This window comes from Pavona decussata, unplaced genomic scaffold, assembly GCF_977016875.1.
Source record: "Pavona decussata unplaced genomic scaffold, jaPavDecu1.1 SCAFFOLD_84, whole genome shotgun sequence".
Lineage (NCBI taxonomy): Eukaryota > Metazoa > Cnidaria > Anthozoa > Scleractinia > Agariciidae > Pavona > Pavona decussata.
Window position 1 is genome coordinate 1,973,668 of NW_028145502.1, and position 15,930 is coordinate 1,989,597.

The following is a 15,930-nucleotide window of genomic DNA, read 5'->3' on the forward strand; positions in this document are numbered from 1 at the left end:
TAACAAATTGGAGATGATTTAGAAGAAAAAGGGCGCAAACAAAATAAGATATCCAAAAAACAACCAAGGAATTTATTAAACTCTAAAGTTCAACTTGGGGGGAGATTGATTATGATGATAGAGCGTGGAGATTCTAAGTAAAAATGCTCCAAACTAGTAAAAAAAAAAAAAGCCAAGAATTTGTTTTTCTTGCGGAAAACAAAGGTTTCATTTTCTAAGTTTCTAAAGTACACACCCGAGAGTAACATACAAGTTTGCGACTGCTTTAGAATTAATACTGATTTGAGGGAAGCTGAATTCGTTTATCCTATTTTAAATCATGATGTTTGTAACAATAAAAGAAACTTATTAGATGCGGAAAAAGCAAATTTTTCCTGACTTTGGAAACCATATAAAAGACATTTCTGATCAAAATAAAAGGCATGAAACTAGGCTTGTAAAGCTGTAATATTTCCCTTTCTTTGTGTAGCTAATGCTAATTATAACAGGGTTGGTAATTGCGTTTCTTTGTAACGATAGAGCGCATGCAGGAGAGAACGTTTTGAGATTGAATTTCTATTATAGAAGCTATGAATAGTTGGCGTAGATGAAGAGAACATTTAGTTCACCCGTATTTAGTTCAACAGGAGCCTACAGAAATCGCAACTCTCACGGGAGCTTACTCGAGGACTGATCAAAGAAACTCGAGTCAGTACAAACACGATAGTGCGACACTCGCTGCCCTGTCAGCAAGGGCAATGATTTATTTGACGATAAGGTCTAAGTTAGAGTTTGTGCTAGCTTTCCAGCAACGTCACAAATTTCTAAACCAAAAATGAAAAGCAATATTTTGTTTTACCGACAACAGCCAACAAATTGGAGACGATTTAGAAGCAGACGGGCGCAAATTAAATTAGATATGAAAAACCAACAACAACAACAACCAACGAATTTGCATTCTAAACCGACAACTAATGTGGCACGATTGATCATGATAGTAGAAAGTAGAGATTCTAAGGAAAAAGGCAACAAACTAGTGGAAAATTTGCTTTGATATTTTTTCTTTCTTTCTTTTTTCTATCTGCGTAATTTGTTTGTTGTTTTGTACTTGTTTTTTTTTTTGGCATTGAAAGGCTAAAATATAAAATAACATTTTAAATCATGACTCATCAGTCTGAATAGATTAAAAACTTTTCTTGCCAACGTGTACGTGTTGTGGGGGCGTTTGATCAGTGACAGACTTTGACAAATGATTTGCGCTTCTTAATAACATTAGTAATGCATGTCAAATCTTGGCGCAATTGCTCGCACGCAATGCTTCGAGTTCTGATTGGTTAATTGTTGTACATGTGTTTACGTTGTCTGTGATTGGTTAGGGTGGTCACTTTGGATTTGGTGTTAGGACACTCAAATGAAATCTGCCTACAGCCCGGGGAACAAAATCTCGTGAGAGTTTTCTGAAGTCAGATTAAATGTAGTGTACCTGCTTTTCAGTTTCTTTTCATTAGTTTATTATTTTTGAAGGAGTCGACGAATAAGCCTTAAAATTAGTATCTTTACTCTTTTAAGGGAGTACTACGATCGAGCCAAGATATGGCTGTTTTACTTAATATTTTCTTTCTTACAAATTTTCTGTTTTGCTTTTATAGATCTGGACGTGATATCCCGTAGTTCATCATGAAGGCTACCTTTATTCTCATTGTAAGTGTCCTGATGGCGCACATGCTTGTTACGTCAGACGCAGGAAGGGCTAAGAAGTGTCCAAAGCGGTGTAGAAACTGTAAGTGAGGCCAACCAAACTAGAGCTTTCCACGAAAAGTTTTTAGTTTTTTTTTCCTTTTTTCTTGTCCTTTTTCATTCTTTCAGTTCGTCGATTGGTTCTTTTCTTCTGATTTTGGAAAGATGTTTTCTTTAATTCTCATAATTAATGAGTAAAAGATTAAAACTAAGCGGGCGTTGAAGTGTGGCGAGTTGTTGGACGCGCGCGCTTGTAATCCGGATGCTCAGTGTTTCAAGCTGGATTTGTTCTATGGTAGCTCCCCTGTTCAAATTGCCGGCCTCGCATTTGTAGCCAACTAGTAAACCTCCCACCAGCTGACTTTTTAAGTGCCGTATGTACAGTTTACAATGTTTTGTTCTGTGGGTCACAGTCTGCAGTCATCACTTCAGTTTTAAAGACTTAAAGACTTGTACATTAAAAAAAAAATGATTTTTTCCTTCCTTTCTAACGTCTTAGTTATCGAGAGCAAAACTGGTCCTCTGGAGAAAAGGATTCATTGTAAGTTGAACTATCATTAATTAAATCTCCCCTTTGTGCTCTACTGGCCTAAAATCTCTGGCTATGATGATCTTCTACAGTTACACGGCAACTCTTTTTTTTTTTTAATCAAGAAACTAGGTAGAGAAATGTTATTAGGCCTTGGCGCCTTAAAACAGAATCTAGGGATTTCTGAAGTATCCAAACCCTCAGATCGTTGAAAATTAGCGTTCTAGCTCGTTGTAAGATGGTATTTCCATTTCTAGAGACCATATTGGTCCAGGAACAAACTACGAAGTGGCCAATTGTTGCAAAAGCCCTATTAGATGAGTTTTAATGCGTAACTAAAATAAATTTCTGTACAGTTTACACAATTAAGGAAAGGATTTTTAAAAAACATCTCATTGATTTACGTTTTTGATATCTCCTTCTTCTTTTAGATCTAACCGAAGAACTGAATGAACTGAAGAGTGACAACCAAGGTTGGTTGTTTTTGCAATTGAGGCTTATTCATCCCATAGAAGTCTTTTTTTCATTTCAAACGAACCTAGAAAACCCCCCATTCTAAGATACAAGACCGAATTTTTGCACCCTTGCCATTCAGTCACGATCAAATGCTTTTCCACACAAATCAAGTTTGTAAAATGCCGTCAAATCTCTGCTCTTCGGCTATGTTACACTTAAACGCCCTAAAACTTCTTGCTCTGATGATCTTCCTATTGCTAACAGTTCTACAACATCCGCTTATTTATCGAGGACTAAGTACAGAAATCAGTGTTATTTGGCCTTGTCAACTCAATACAATTTACCGATTTCTCAAGTATTCAAACCCTCAGACCGTTGTGCAAAAAAATTAGCATTCTAGCTAACTAAAAGATAGTATTTCCATTTCCAGAGATCACATTTGTCCGGCTACAAATTACAATGATTGGTGAGACCTAAGACATCGCACCAATTTATGTTTTTGACATCCCTTTCTTCTTTTAGCTCAAACCGAAGAAATGTTTATTAAAGGTTTAATACTCCTTTCTGATCTCTTAGAGCTCCAGTCTGCCGTTGAATCTCTGAGCAACACAGTGACAGAACTGCAGGATCAGCTTGCTGGTACGTTACTATTCTCATTGGTTGAATAGCACAATGTAAAATTCGGGGAAAACGGGAAAACGGGCACTTAACTCGATTTCATTAACTGAATGTTCAAACTTTCAGTTTATGGTTAGTTCATAAAAGTTACGACACGAAAAGTAATTTTTCTTCATTTCAAAAAGGAATTTTCCATTTTCTGAAAAAAAAAAAAAAAAAAGCAGCCTGTTAAAATGGTAACATCAAAGTTAATGAGAAAACATCAAAACTTTTCAAGATAATTTTTAATTTGTAAAACTCCTCAACTTTCATAGCGTTTGCTCAAATATTAAACTATTATATTATTATACAACTTGAAAGTCGCTGGGGGCAGAATCAACCACACCCCTCCCCCCGGTCTAAAGAAAGTTTAAAATAGATGAGACTAAGCATAAAGAAGTGTAGTAGCTTATATAGGCAGCTACCAGGTAGCCGAAAATGAGACAAATCAATCTTTTAAAAGTTCTCCACAAAGTTATCAACTCCACAAGTTGCTAACTTGATTTTAAAGGGGAAGTATCATGGGGTTTTTGGTATCTTTTGTTAAAAATGATGAAATAAAACCTTCGATCAGCTGCCAAATAATTCTAGAATGGCGAGAGGAAAGTAATCAACTCAATTCTTAAAAGGAACAACTCGTGATCTGTTCTAGCGCATTTTGGAAAGAAAAATGCAAGAACTTGAAAGACATTAGCCTAACATTTTTCAAGTTTCAATCGAAACCGACCTAATCTGTCTCTGACCAGAGGCCAATAATCGACAGTTCTATTGCACTGGGGTGATAATTTGTAACTAAAAAACTTGACAATTAAATCTTTGTTTCTACCTGGCAGACAAACATTTTTGGGTTTTGAAATGACAGCAAATTTTGCGTGATACTTCCCCTTTAAGGTTCTTTTTTTAATTAGATTTTTCGTGTGAAATTCCCATCGGTGACTTTTGTTATATTTTCAACCACGAAAAAGTATTGATGTTATTGTGCTCCGAGGTTTCATGACTAAACTGTTTCCTTTTATAGCAAACCCAAACCAGGTGTGCTATGACAAGTATGGCTGCTTCGAATACTTCCCACCTGAAACAAGAAAGTTTCCGCAGGAACCGTCGAAAGTTGGAACAAAGTTTCATTTGTTCACAAGACTCGACAGGGAGACCCCTCAGATCATTGATGACGAAGATGCAAGCAAGCTGAGAGCTTCTAATTTCACCATCTCTAGACGAACAATTTTTGTGGTTCATGGGTATTTGGGTAGGTGCAAGTGAGTTAGTTTAATATCAACTAAAGTTTCAAACCTAGAAGTCGAATTGATAGGTTAAGACAAAAGGTATTGTGGACTGTAGTTGCAGCCTGGGCACAAAAGTAAAGCTGCTTATGGCTAAATGGAACGGAGCACTAGAGCCCCAATTTTTTTGGGCCCTGGATAGACTCCCCCCTCTTGCACGATTTCTTAACTCAATATCCACACCTATTACGCTCTGTGTGGTTATTCACTTCCAAAATTTTCACACCGACCACTTTTTCAAGCCATTTGAAAGTAAATTCACCAATTACATATTCATTAATGTATATAATTTCGTTTCCTTCGCTTATCGCTTATCGCTTATCACAGTCTGCAGCAATCGACATCACTCAACACGCCCGGATTAATCATAAAAGACAGCAGAGAGAAAAATTCAAGACTAAAATAAATTAATATCAACAGCTGTAAACGTTATAGCTTTGGTTTCTTTCGGGCGAAAGGAAGAAGTGCGTACACTGTCGCTAGCCGGGCGTTCCCACGCTCGATCGATATAGTTACGTGGCCCGTGCAATGGAGATTCACACACAGTGGAAAAGTTTCAGACGTAGCTCAACAAATACGCTAAGAAACATCATAGAGTATCATTGTTTACTCGACTAGCCTGATATATAATACAACACTGATATTTTTCTGGCCAATCAAAATCGGGGAATTCAAATGCTTCTGGAACTGGTTCGGTAACAGTAATTGCCCAGGCGCTCGTCCCGTTCTTACAGTAAACTTTCGCCCAAGAAAATCCCTGCTACTCGAGTAACTGCCCATGGGTTTCCGAGGATGAACGTCTTTGGGACCCTGATTAATTTGAATCGCGATGGCCAGGATGTTAAAAGGACATTTTTAATTACTACATAATTTTAAGGGAAAAATGTAAAAATAAAGCATAAAAATTAACGTATAGGAACACTGGATACAAAAAAGGATGTTACCACTCGACAGGATTAGTTATTAACTGATATTCATACAATTTAGTTTCTACAGGAATAAAACACAACAACAATAGCATGCATCGCAAGCGTCGATACGGAGAGAGAGCGGCCTTAAATGTTGAGCTCTTCCCAAGCTAATACCCTCTCGACTTTCCTTTGAACAATAAAAAAATTCCATTTTCTTCATAGGGAGTATCACGACTTGGGCTCAATCAATGAAGGATGCACTTCTAGAGCGAGAGGACTGCAATGTGATTTTAGTCGACTGGTCGAAAGGAGCAAAAGACCCTTATACACAGGCAGTTGGAAACGCTCGGCTTGTTGGGGCTCAGATAGCCGTGCTCATAGGTTTCTTAATTACCAGTAATGATGGTTCCCCTCCTATTGGTATTCGATTCTACATTGTGGGACACAGTGTTGGAGCTCAAGCCGCTGGATACGTTGGGAGCAAGTTGCGGGCTAATGGAGTAGTGTTGGGTCGTATAACCGGTACGGGTTACTTTTAAACAAATTAACTGATCATTACAAAATAACAACCACAGCAAGTTGTCAACAACAATGACAACTACAGCAAAATTTTAGTTTATCTGTGAAGTTCCAAAAGTAACTAAAAATTACGACTCCTGTAGCTAGCAGAAACATGTTATTCATAACTTGAAAATTATAATAAAATTGCTATTTTACTTAAATGGGCTGAAATGTATAACTATATCGTGAATGATTACTTTGGCTAAACATTACTGTCCTACGTGGATAAGTTGCTCAGCCTGAACTGAATAAGAGATTGCTTGATCCTCGATCCACCTGTTGTGCTTCAACTTCATTTCCACTGTTCTGTCTTTCGACTAAGACCGTGCAAGACTAAAAACTCTATTTGAAAAAAAAAAATAATAAATAAAAATTTCTAGAACCTGGGAAAAGATAACTTTCCTTGCTTGGACGCTGTACAACTTCATCGGAAAGTCCAAGGAACGTTTCTTGCTTGAATAAATATTCTAAAAACTAAACTTTTTTAAACTCTGTAAATTTTATTTATTTTATTCTTATCTATTTATTTGTTTTATACAGGGCCGTTCTGAAAACCACTTTTGTAAGAACGCACCTTGTTTAAAGATTATTATTACTATTATTATTATTATTATTATAATTATAATTATTATTATTATTATTATTATTATTATTATTATTATTATTATTATTATCATTAACTGAGGAGCAAGGGTGCAGCAACGCTTTCTTCTACTTCTTCTTCTTCTTACTATTATTATTATTATTATTATTATTAGTTTATCTTACCTCATAATATATACACGTCATAGAGATAGCACTTCCCTGCGACCAGTGGTTTCTCCACTGCTCGCAGGATAAGACAGCACACACTCCGGTAATGTGTTTGTTGTTTTGGTTTTTACACAATATTAGGTTTGGATCCTGCTGGGCCATTTTTTACTGGGCACGAAGAGAACGTTCGGCTGGACCCAAGTGATGCTCAATATGTGGACGTTATTCACACAGATGCTGGACGTTTTGGCACTCCTCAAAAGGTTGGCCACATCGATTTCTTCCCAAATAATGGCACAAAGCAACCTTTCTGCGGTACGTTATAGACAGAAACATTTATTGATAAAGTTCTGTAACTAACAACGGCCCTCGAACGGACAGTCACTCCAGATAGATCGTATCAAGAGTGGGCTCTTTTAGTCTTTTGTTCTGTTTGCTTCTTTGCTTGTTTGTTGTTTGTTTTTTTGGGAGGTGGCGAGAGTCGATGGCCTCCAGTTACATCTTAGAACAATGCTTGTTAAACGTCCAAGGCTTATAATCCTCCAGTTATTTGGTGGGATGAAGTTATTGTATAGTCTGGTTGGCTTATCGATTGTTGGTAAAGATTGTAGCTCGGTAAGGAATTTAAAAGTCTTTGGGCATAACTACGTATACAGGTTTTTGGTTTGTGGATATTAATGTTCATTAGTAATAATAATAATAATAATAATAATAATAATAATAATAATAATAATAAAACTCTCAGGCGAATTCTGTGGCCTACAAATGACATCTCGTATAGCTTTTCTAGATCGCCTTTTAGGGCAGCAGGTTGAGCTTCAACAGCTTTCAAGTTGACCGAGATATTAAGGGGGGATTTAACCTAAATTTGAAGAGGTTTTAAGAAGGGATAGAAAAAAAAAATAATTTTGGGAACACCCACGCAATAGCACCCCTGGTTGCTAGTGGACTAACTTGGTGTTCGTCTATTAATTATTAACTGCCAATTCTAATTTTAAAACTTCACTAAATCTTCAATATTTCTTATTTCTCTTAATTTTACCAATCCTTCTAGAAAAACTATCTCCTCCCAAATATGCCCAAAAATCAGCCAAAAATTCACAAAACACCCCACAACATAGGTTCAAGGAATGAGCGTAGAGCTTTTGAATTGCTTGAAACGTGAACGAGATATTTCCATTGCTATGAGTGTTTTCAATTCAGATAAAAAAAGATATGTTGGGTTAGTGTTACTTGCGTAGTTGGCTCATTTTAATGAAAACTTCCTTTTTTTGTATATTATTTTTATTAGAAAAATCGCCAGTATCTAGCTGTGACCATTCGATAGCCCATGAATACTACACCGCTTCTGTGCAAGGAGAATGCCCCTGGACAGCGTATCCATGCTCATCCTACAACGACTTTGAGAAAGGGAAATGTTCAATATGTATGTATGGATGTCCTCAAATGGGTTATGATGCTGATCGCACCAAAAAGACTGGAACATACTACTTAACAACAAACAGCAATCCTCCATTTTGTAGTAAGACTTTTATCTTTTTTTTTTTATTTTTACCCGTAACACGGACAAAAAATTTTAATCAATGCTACTCACAATACTCACACTAACCTGCGTAGCTGACAGTATTCTCTCAGTGGGCGCGAATAGAAAATTTTGGCGGCTTAGCCACCATAAGCGGCGTAGGGCCGCGCGACAACCACCAGCGTTATCCGCGCGAAAATACATTTCAAATCGTCTCTTCCCCATGCCCCTCGCGGCTCCCACCGCACAAACTTCGCCTTCGCCCCACATCCCGCCAGCTACACAGGCTAGCTAAGACTAAAAGCATGATGGGATGGTCTAATTTCTCCTCGTCTAATCTCACCTCCTTGAACTGGCTATAAATGCTGAACTTTTTTAAAATCCCAATTCCCCTATAAACTAGCTATTAACTGATTGAGGAGTTCTGGTTAGAGAACATGGCGCGGAGTTGTGTCAACATAAGGCATGTGTCGTCACTGGATTTAAGATCTCAGATATGTTGCAGCCACAATTCGCAGGGCGACCTATTAAATCCCTATTCCCAAATCCCTATTTAAATAAGGATTTGGGATAAACATTTAAAAACATTTATTCAGTAGAACCACCCAAGTGTATGCTAGGCACTTATTTTTTTAGGCTAGCTCCGAACTCACAGAATGCCAAACTCCCTGCTGTGATGTAATTTGCCCAATTTCTTGTTTTACTTCTTTCACAACGTACTTAAGAAAACCTATTCTATTTCTTTTTCAGCAATTGCACATCCCACCCTGACGACGCCGATGAAACGCTGAAAGTCCACAAGAATTGGTGTTGATCAATATTATAGTTTCGTTTTGGGGACTGTTCTTCTTAACTTTATGGGCTAAAACTGTCACGTAGGCTAATAAACTTTGCCGTAAGAATACCGAGGACAAAAGTGTGATTTGATAAACTATAGTCTCTAAGGATCAAACAGAAGAAGGATCCTCGCAGTTACTACGCAACTTAAGCGTAGATCTTTCATCCACAGTTCAAAATATATGTTCCATATATTTACATTTATTTAGTCTCTGGGGGCTTGTTAAAATTGGAGTAAAGCTGGTGCTGAGTGGAAGCTTCAGCCACTTACTCAACGTAATAATTCTTTCATTTGGGACCGAATAAAATAAAGTTTTGCCAAGTTGTAACTTGGCACATGGGATACAGTGTGTTCATTGTTTCATGATCAGTTTCTGTTTCCTAATTACAGTCAACCAACGTCACACGTGACCAGTATTTTTTCAATTTGAAAGAAGTTTTGAAATGGCTTTATTTAAAACTAGGAACGGGGAACGGGAACGGGGAATCCATAAAAAAAGCTGGAATCTTTGAAACGGGGAATCTTAAAAATGGGGAATCTATGAAACGGGTAATCTTTAAAAGCGGGAATCCACGATGGTCGGTTTCTAGAGCTTTTCCTCCTGCAACTCTCAAAACTGAGAGTTATAGGCTATAGACAAAAGTAGCAAAGCAAGAACAGTGTGCGGTGTCTCTCAAGGTTCCCTACTTGGTCCGCTTCTTTTTTTTAGTTTATGTCAATGATATGCATCGTTCCTCTAGCAAGTTTGATTTTTACTTATTTGCTGATGATACCAACTAACTATATGCAGAAAGAGATCTCGATAAACTTGAAGTTGTCATCAATGAAGAGTTATTAAAGTTGCGTGAATGGTTGAATTCAAACAAATTATCTCTTAACGTATCTAAATCTAATTTTGTTATTTTTCATCCTTATCAACGTGAACTATACCGTGAAGTAAACCTTAAAATACTTGACAATAACTCGGAACAATTGGTACCTCTTGAACGTAAGACATATGTGAAATACCTAAGTGTTTTCATTGACGATAATCTCTCCTGGAAGCACCATATTAACTACATCTCCACGAAAATAAGTAAAGGTATCGGTATTCTTGCAAGGCTTAGACACTTAGTACCGCGTACTACTCTTCTAAACATTTACCGCTCGCTTATCGAACCGTATATTTCCTACGGTCTCGTTGCTTGGGGACAAGCCGCGAATGTTCATCTAAACAAAATAGTCATTTTACAAAAGCGGGTTTTTCGTCTCATGTATTTTACCGATTATACATCTTACAGTGCTCCTCATTTTGCCTGTTCGGGAATTCTACCGATAAAAATGCTTTACTTCAAATTGGTTGCCTCTCTGTTACATGACATCGAAAATCATTGTGCTCCTCCCAATATTTCTGCACTCTTTACTCGCTCTGAACAGATTCATTCTATTTTTGTGGTTCATGGGTTTACAGGTAGGTGCTGGTACGTTATTTTTGGACAAACCACTCGTGGCCTAAGCTAAAGCTGTGAGAGATGATCATCTTGCGTAATGGCGGTCACGGCCCAAATATCAGAAATATAGGAGTTTGCATGGGAATATTTACGATCGGGCTCCTGTCGATTTGATCTGAGGGCACCAGGGGTTCAAAACTAAAATTGTGTTTACAACGGTCGTGTGTCGAAGTGAATGTGTACATGGGTCTTTACAATGTTGAGATCTGGGATTATTGAAACTAAACAGCCGCTTGGCGTCGGCTGCAGGGCCCGGATTGGGTTGCTATTTAACTGAAATGAAACTGGGGCATTTGTGCTGAGATTCTGCGTTGGATTTGTGGCTGTTTGATCATTTTGAGCTGGGATTTTTTGCTTTTCGGAAGGGGCCTTCCGAAACAGACTGTGACGCCTTGTCTTTCTCTTAGAAGTGGGAAACCTAGGAAGTGAAAACTCGCTAAAATGGCCCCAAATCAGCACAAAATAGCAAACAGACAATAGGCAATACATCTTAAAACCAAGGTATGTAATTTTTATCAAGAACTTTTCAGTATTTGTACCTCCTCAGCTCTGCCTCCTAAACCCGATCATAATATTCCTATACAATTAAACTCTTATATTTGCGCCGTGACCGCTATTACGCAAGATGATCATCACTCACAGCTTGAGCTTGGGACGCCTGTGGACAAATTAATTGAGATTCTGCCCTCTGAGGCTTTTTTAACATATGAGAGTGAAACACCATGAAATTCCAGGACTTTTCTAGAAACTTATGTGGAAAATATTTGATGTGGTCGGTTGGTGTACATGTAACCAATTTTTGACAGGCTGTGTTTTTAGAAAATGGAATTCCCTTTTTAAAATGAAGAAAATTTACTTTTCTCATTGTACCTTATATGTTCTCTCGTATTAATGTTCTTTAATTAGATTCGATTGCTTTTTGTTCAGTTTTGGCGCTTTCCTGAAGTTTTGGGATAATCCAGCAATCCAAAATGGCCAATACACAGATGGCCACGTACTATTTGGCAATCATGACGTAATTATCACGTCATATGACGTGAACACTTCCAGTCGAAAATCTTAAAGGAAACATCTTTGGACGTACCATCTATCCTCCAAACTTCATTGTCATAGCTTTTATCGGGCTTGCAAAGTTATGGGCAGAGGTGGGTGGGTGAGGGGACAAACAAAACAACGATGACATACGAAGAGAGAGCGGCCTTGAATATTGTGCTCTTCCCAAGCTAATACCCTCTCGACTTCACTTTCAATAATAAAATAATTTTCACTCTCTTCACAGAGAGTATCAACACTTGGGCTAGGCCAATGAAGGATGCACTTCTAGATCGAGAGAACTGAAATGTGATTTTGGTTAACTGGTGGAAAGAAGCAAGATACCCTTATGGACGAGCTGCTGGAAACACTCGGCTTGTTGGGGCTCAGATAGCCGTGCTCATAAGGTTCCTGATTTCCAGTAATAATGGTTCCCCTTCTTTGGCTGATCGATTCTACATTGTGGGATTTAGTTTTGGAGCTCACGTCGCAGGATACGCTGGAAGCAATTTGCAGGCTCATAGATTGGTGCTAGGTCGTATAACAGGTACGAATTTTTTTTTGTTTTTAATTTACTGCCAAAAAGAAAAAGTTGCCAACAGTGTGAATTGAATAAGAAATGCTTTATCCCTGTCTACCTGTTGTATGCTTCATTTCCAACAATGGGTTCTGTCTTTAGACCAAGATCTCGACCACGCAACTTTTAGGATTAATGTGTTTAAAAAATTTACAATTTACTGTCTCCCTCTTAAATTTGTTGGTTTCCGTACAGGTTCGTATTCTTTCTGGAAGGGAATTCCACAGTTTTGAGAGATATTCTTAAAAGAGACCAACACATGGTTGAATAAACAAAATTTTCTGGAACGGGGGGAAATACACCTTTCTTTGCTTGGACGCCGCACACCTTCATGATCATGTGTTTGTTGCTTGAAATAAACATTTATTTATTTATTTATTTATTTATTTATTTATTCATTTATTTATTTATTTATTCACCACGACATACAAACATAGAAAGTTATAATGAAAAATGAATAATAGACTAGGATTGTAATAAGTTTAGAGTAAATAATAAAAGTAAAAGAAGAAGTAAGAAGTGGCCAGGAAACCTCAAGAAACCCCCGGGCTTATACTGAGATGGTCTCTTCGGAGATATGTTAGGACTTTAAGACCAGTAAAGACATTGTATTGAGATTTTTTAACATACGGTGGTGAGACTATAAAGACATAACAGAGTCGGACGTTTCATGCAGTTAACTGAGGAAATCAAGAAGCTTTCTTTTGAAGGTGGATAGACTAGGGGAAGACGTAATTGATAATGGCAAAGCATTCCATATTTTTGGCCCTCTATAGAGTATAGTAAATTGCTTGATATTAGTTCGGCAGGTGTGAGGTCGAAAATGAGCTGAGGTTCTAGTATCATAATTGTGAATTTCACCACCAGTCGGAAATAAATTTAAAAAGGGCGAAGGCAGCAAACGTTGGTGATAGGAAAACATAAATTTTGCAATATACAGGGAATTTACTTTAAAAATATCTAGGATACTCAATTGTGCAAATAAAGGTGCAGGAGGCGCATTATGTAAATCAAACTGAGTAGCAAACATGCAGTAACGCCTCCCTAGAAATTGTACTTTGCGCATAAGTTCTTCTTCTTCCTCTTCCTCCTCCTCTTCTTTTTCTTCTTTAATTTAGTTTAGTTTATTTTACATCAAAATACATACATAGAAATAGCGCACACTTCGCTAATCTCTTTGTTGGTTTGGTTTGTATACAACATTAGGTTTGGATCCTGCCAACATGTATTTTAATAATATAATATAATAATAATAATATATAATTAAGCATTACACTAAGTCTCAATGCTTTACAACTCTATAAAAATGCCAATTACAAATGAGAGAAAAATACATATATATATATAAAAGAAACTTCATAGTCACATTAAAAAACCTACTCTAATTGATAAAATTTACGAAATAAATATGTCTTAACTGAAGATTTTTAAAAAAGAGTTCAATATCTCGGACTTCTTTATTTGAAGCGGCAAGGAGTTCCAAGCATTGGCAGCATAGACAGAGAAGGCTCTCGCTCCATATGTCTTGGTGTTATAGCGAGGAGTAGCTAAGAGCCTTTGGTCAGCAGATCTTAATGGGCGTGATGGTAGATATGGGCAAAAGAGTTCAGATATGTAATCTGGAGCCAGATTATTAAGCGCTTTGTATGTAAGAACTAGGATTTTGAAAACAATTCTGGCCTTGACTGGAAGCCAGTGCAGTCTTTGAAGAACCGGAGTTATCTGTTCACATTTCTGAGACCTATTAACTAATCTGGCAGCAGTGTTCTGAACAGACTGTAATTTGGACAATTCGGAATCAGGAAGACCAGCAAGTAAGCTGTTACACGAGTCCAATTTAGATGTAATAAAAGCATGGACAAGTTTTTCCGTGGTAGACTGGTCAAGGTACTTTCGAAGTCGGCCAATATTTCGAATGGACAAAAAAGCGTTCTTGCATATGTTATTGACATGCTTAGTCATCTGCAGGTGCGAGTCAATGATAACTCCTAGGTCACGGGCATCAGGGTTAGGCTGGATGGTAAAACCATTGATGTTAAGTCCAGGTATAGGATTGGGAGTTGCAAACCGAGAAGACAGATGAAGGACTTCAGTTTTGTCTGGATTGCACGCAAGACCGTTCGCGTTACACCAAACTAAGATGTCCTTTACGCATAGTTCAAGCTTGGTCAGGAGTGCTGGACGATCCATAGATGAGTCTACAAGGAGAACGTTCGGCTGATGCTCGATATTTGGACGTTATTCACACAGATGCTGGAAGTTATGGCACTTCTCGAAAGATTGGCCGCATCGATTTCTTTCCAAATGGTGGCAACCAACAACCTGGCTGTCGTAAGTTATAACAACGCCGCAAAACAGTGAAGCTTTTATCAATGATTTCACTTGGTCAAGAGTTGTGAATTTTAAAACTAACTTGCCTTACTCGTAAAAAAAAAAAAAAAAAGAAAGGAAAGAAAAGGCTTCGTTTATAAAAACTCGCGCTTTAGATTGGAAAAATTACCCGATTAGACCGTTTGATTGAAAAGGATCAATGTGGTCGTTGTCATTTAGTCTTAAAACAAAAGCATCGGTTGCTAGCGCGGCTCTTAAAGAAGAGGTGTTAGTTTTAAAACCCTCACGCTTTCACTCGTGACGCGACGCTTTCGCCAAATATGCAATTGCAAATTTCGAACTCGTGCAGTCATCGGCTAGTTTTGAATTTCCCTCGTGAATTTCGCTATTGTAATAACAGCGAGTTTGAATTTCCCTCCTGAATTAATAAGCCTTTGTTTAGCGCTAAAGCTATTGTTTCAAAACTTCCTTTTATGGCCATATTTGCGACGCTAAACAAAAAGCATTGTCTTTGAATTTAATCAGCTTTTCTTGATACGGAGATGGACATTTATTGTTAAAGTTCTGTAACTAACAGGAGTCCTTTTAAGGCATTCTATCGAACGAACAATCACACCAGATAGAACGTATCTAGAGTGGGTTCTTTTGGCCTTTTGTTTTGGTGGGGTTGAGCTGGGGAAGGGGAGAGTGGTTGGGTCCAAGGATTATGATGTTTTTGATGGGCTGTGGCAAAGGTATCCTTAATATCAGGAGCCTATCCAAGGACTTCTGCCTGAATGTTAATTTATTCCTTAAGCAATCCTTTCTCGAGTAGTCTTTGAGAACTACTTTTCCGGCCAAAAGGTATGATATATGACAATTTAATTGCCATTGCACTTCTTTGATTGGTTATTTGAACAGTGGGCGTTCCTAAGGTCCCCTGAGACCTGTTCTAAATATACTCGGGCTCCAAGACCTAGTAAAGTATGAGAGAAAGAGGCTTCGGGTCATGGCCTCCTGTTTTTATACACTTGAAATTCGTAAAAGCGCTCTCTCAAGCTTCAGATAAAAAGTAAACGCCGTAAAACCGTGTTTGTATTCTAATTATTTTTTTAAGTACCTTTGTCAAAGGTCTGTGACCATATGGGGGCGCCCTATTTCTACACTGCTTCTGTGAAAAGACGATGCTCCTGGACAGCGTATCCATGCTCAAACTACAACAACTTGAAGAGTGGAAAATGTCTGAAATCTAATGGCGGATGTCCAGCTATGGGTATTCGATGCTGATCGTACCAGAA

At 37.8% G+C, this 15,930-nt stretch overlaps 1 protein-coding gene and 1 pseudogene across 2 annotated transcripts; both read left to right on the forward strand.

Annotated features, from left to right (window-relative positions):
- Positions 1–2,184: 2,184 nt before the first annotated feature.
- On the forward strand, positions 2,185–9,258 carry LOC146475377 (pancreatic lipase-related protein 2-like). The gene is made up of 8 exons (XM_085116059.1): positions 2,185–2,257; positions 2,677–2,718; positions 3,224–3,340; positions 4,377–4,604; positions 5,772–6,071; positions 7,005–7,178; positions 8,155–8,385; positions 9,136–9,258. The coding sequence occupies exons 1-8, from the start codon at positions 2,185–2,187 to the stop codon at positions 9,174–9,176; spliced, it is 1,206 nt and encodes a 401-aa protein (XP_084972185.1). The 3' UTR covers positions 9,177–9,258.
- Positions 9,259–10,543: 1,285 nt separating this feature from the next.
- On the forward strand, positions 10,544–15,919 carry LOC146475378 (pancreatic lipase-related protein 2-like; annotated as a pseudogene). The gene is made up of 6 exons (XR_014865926.1): positions 10,544–10,673; positions 11,993–12,292; positions 13,529–13,560; positions 14,399–14,414; positions 14,528–14,653; positions 15,750–15,919. The product of XR_014865926.1 is annotated as a pancreatic lipase-related protein 2-like (transcript).
- The last annotated feature ends 11 nt before the right edge of the window (positions 15,920–15,930 follow it).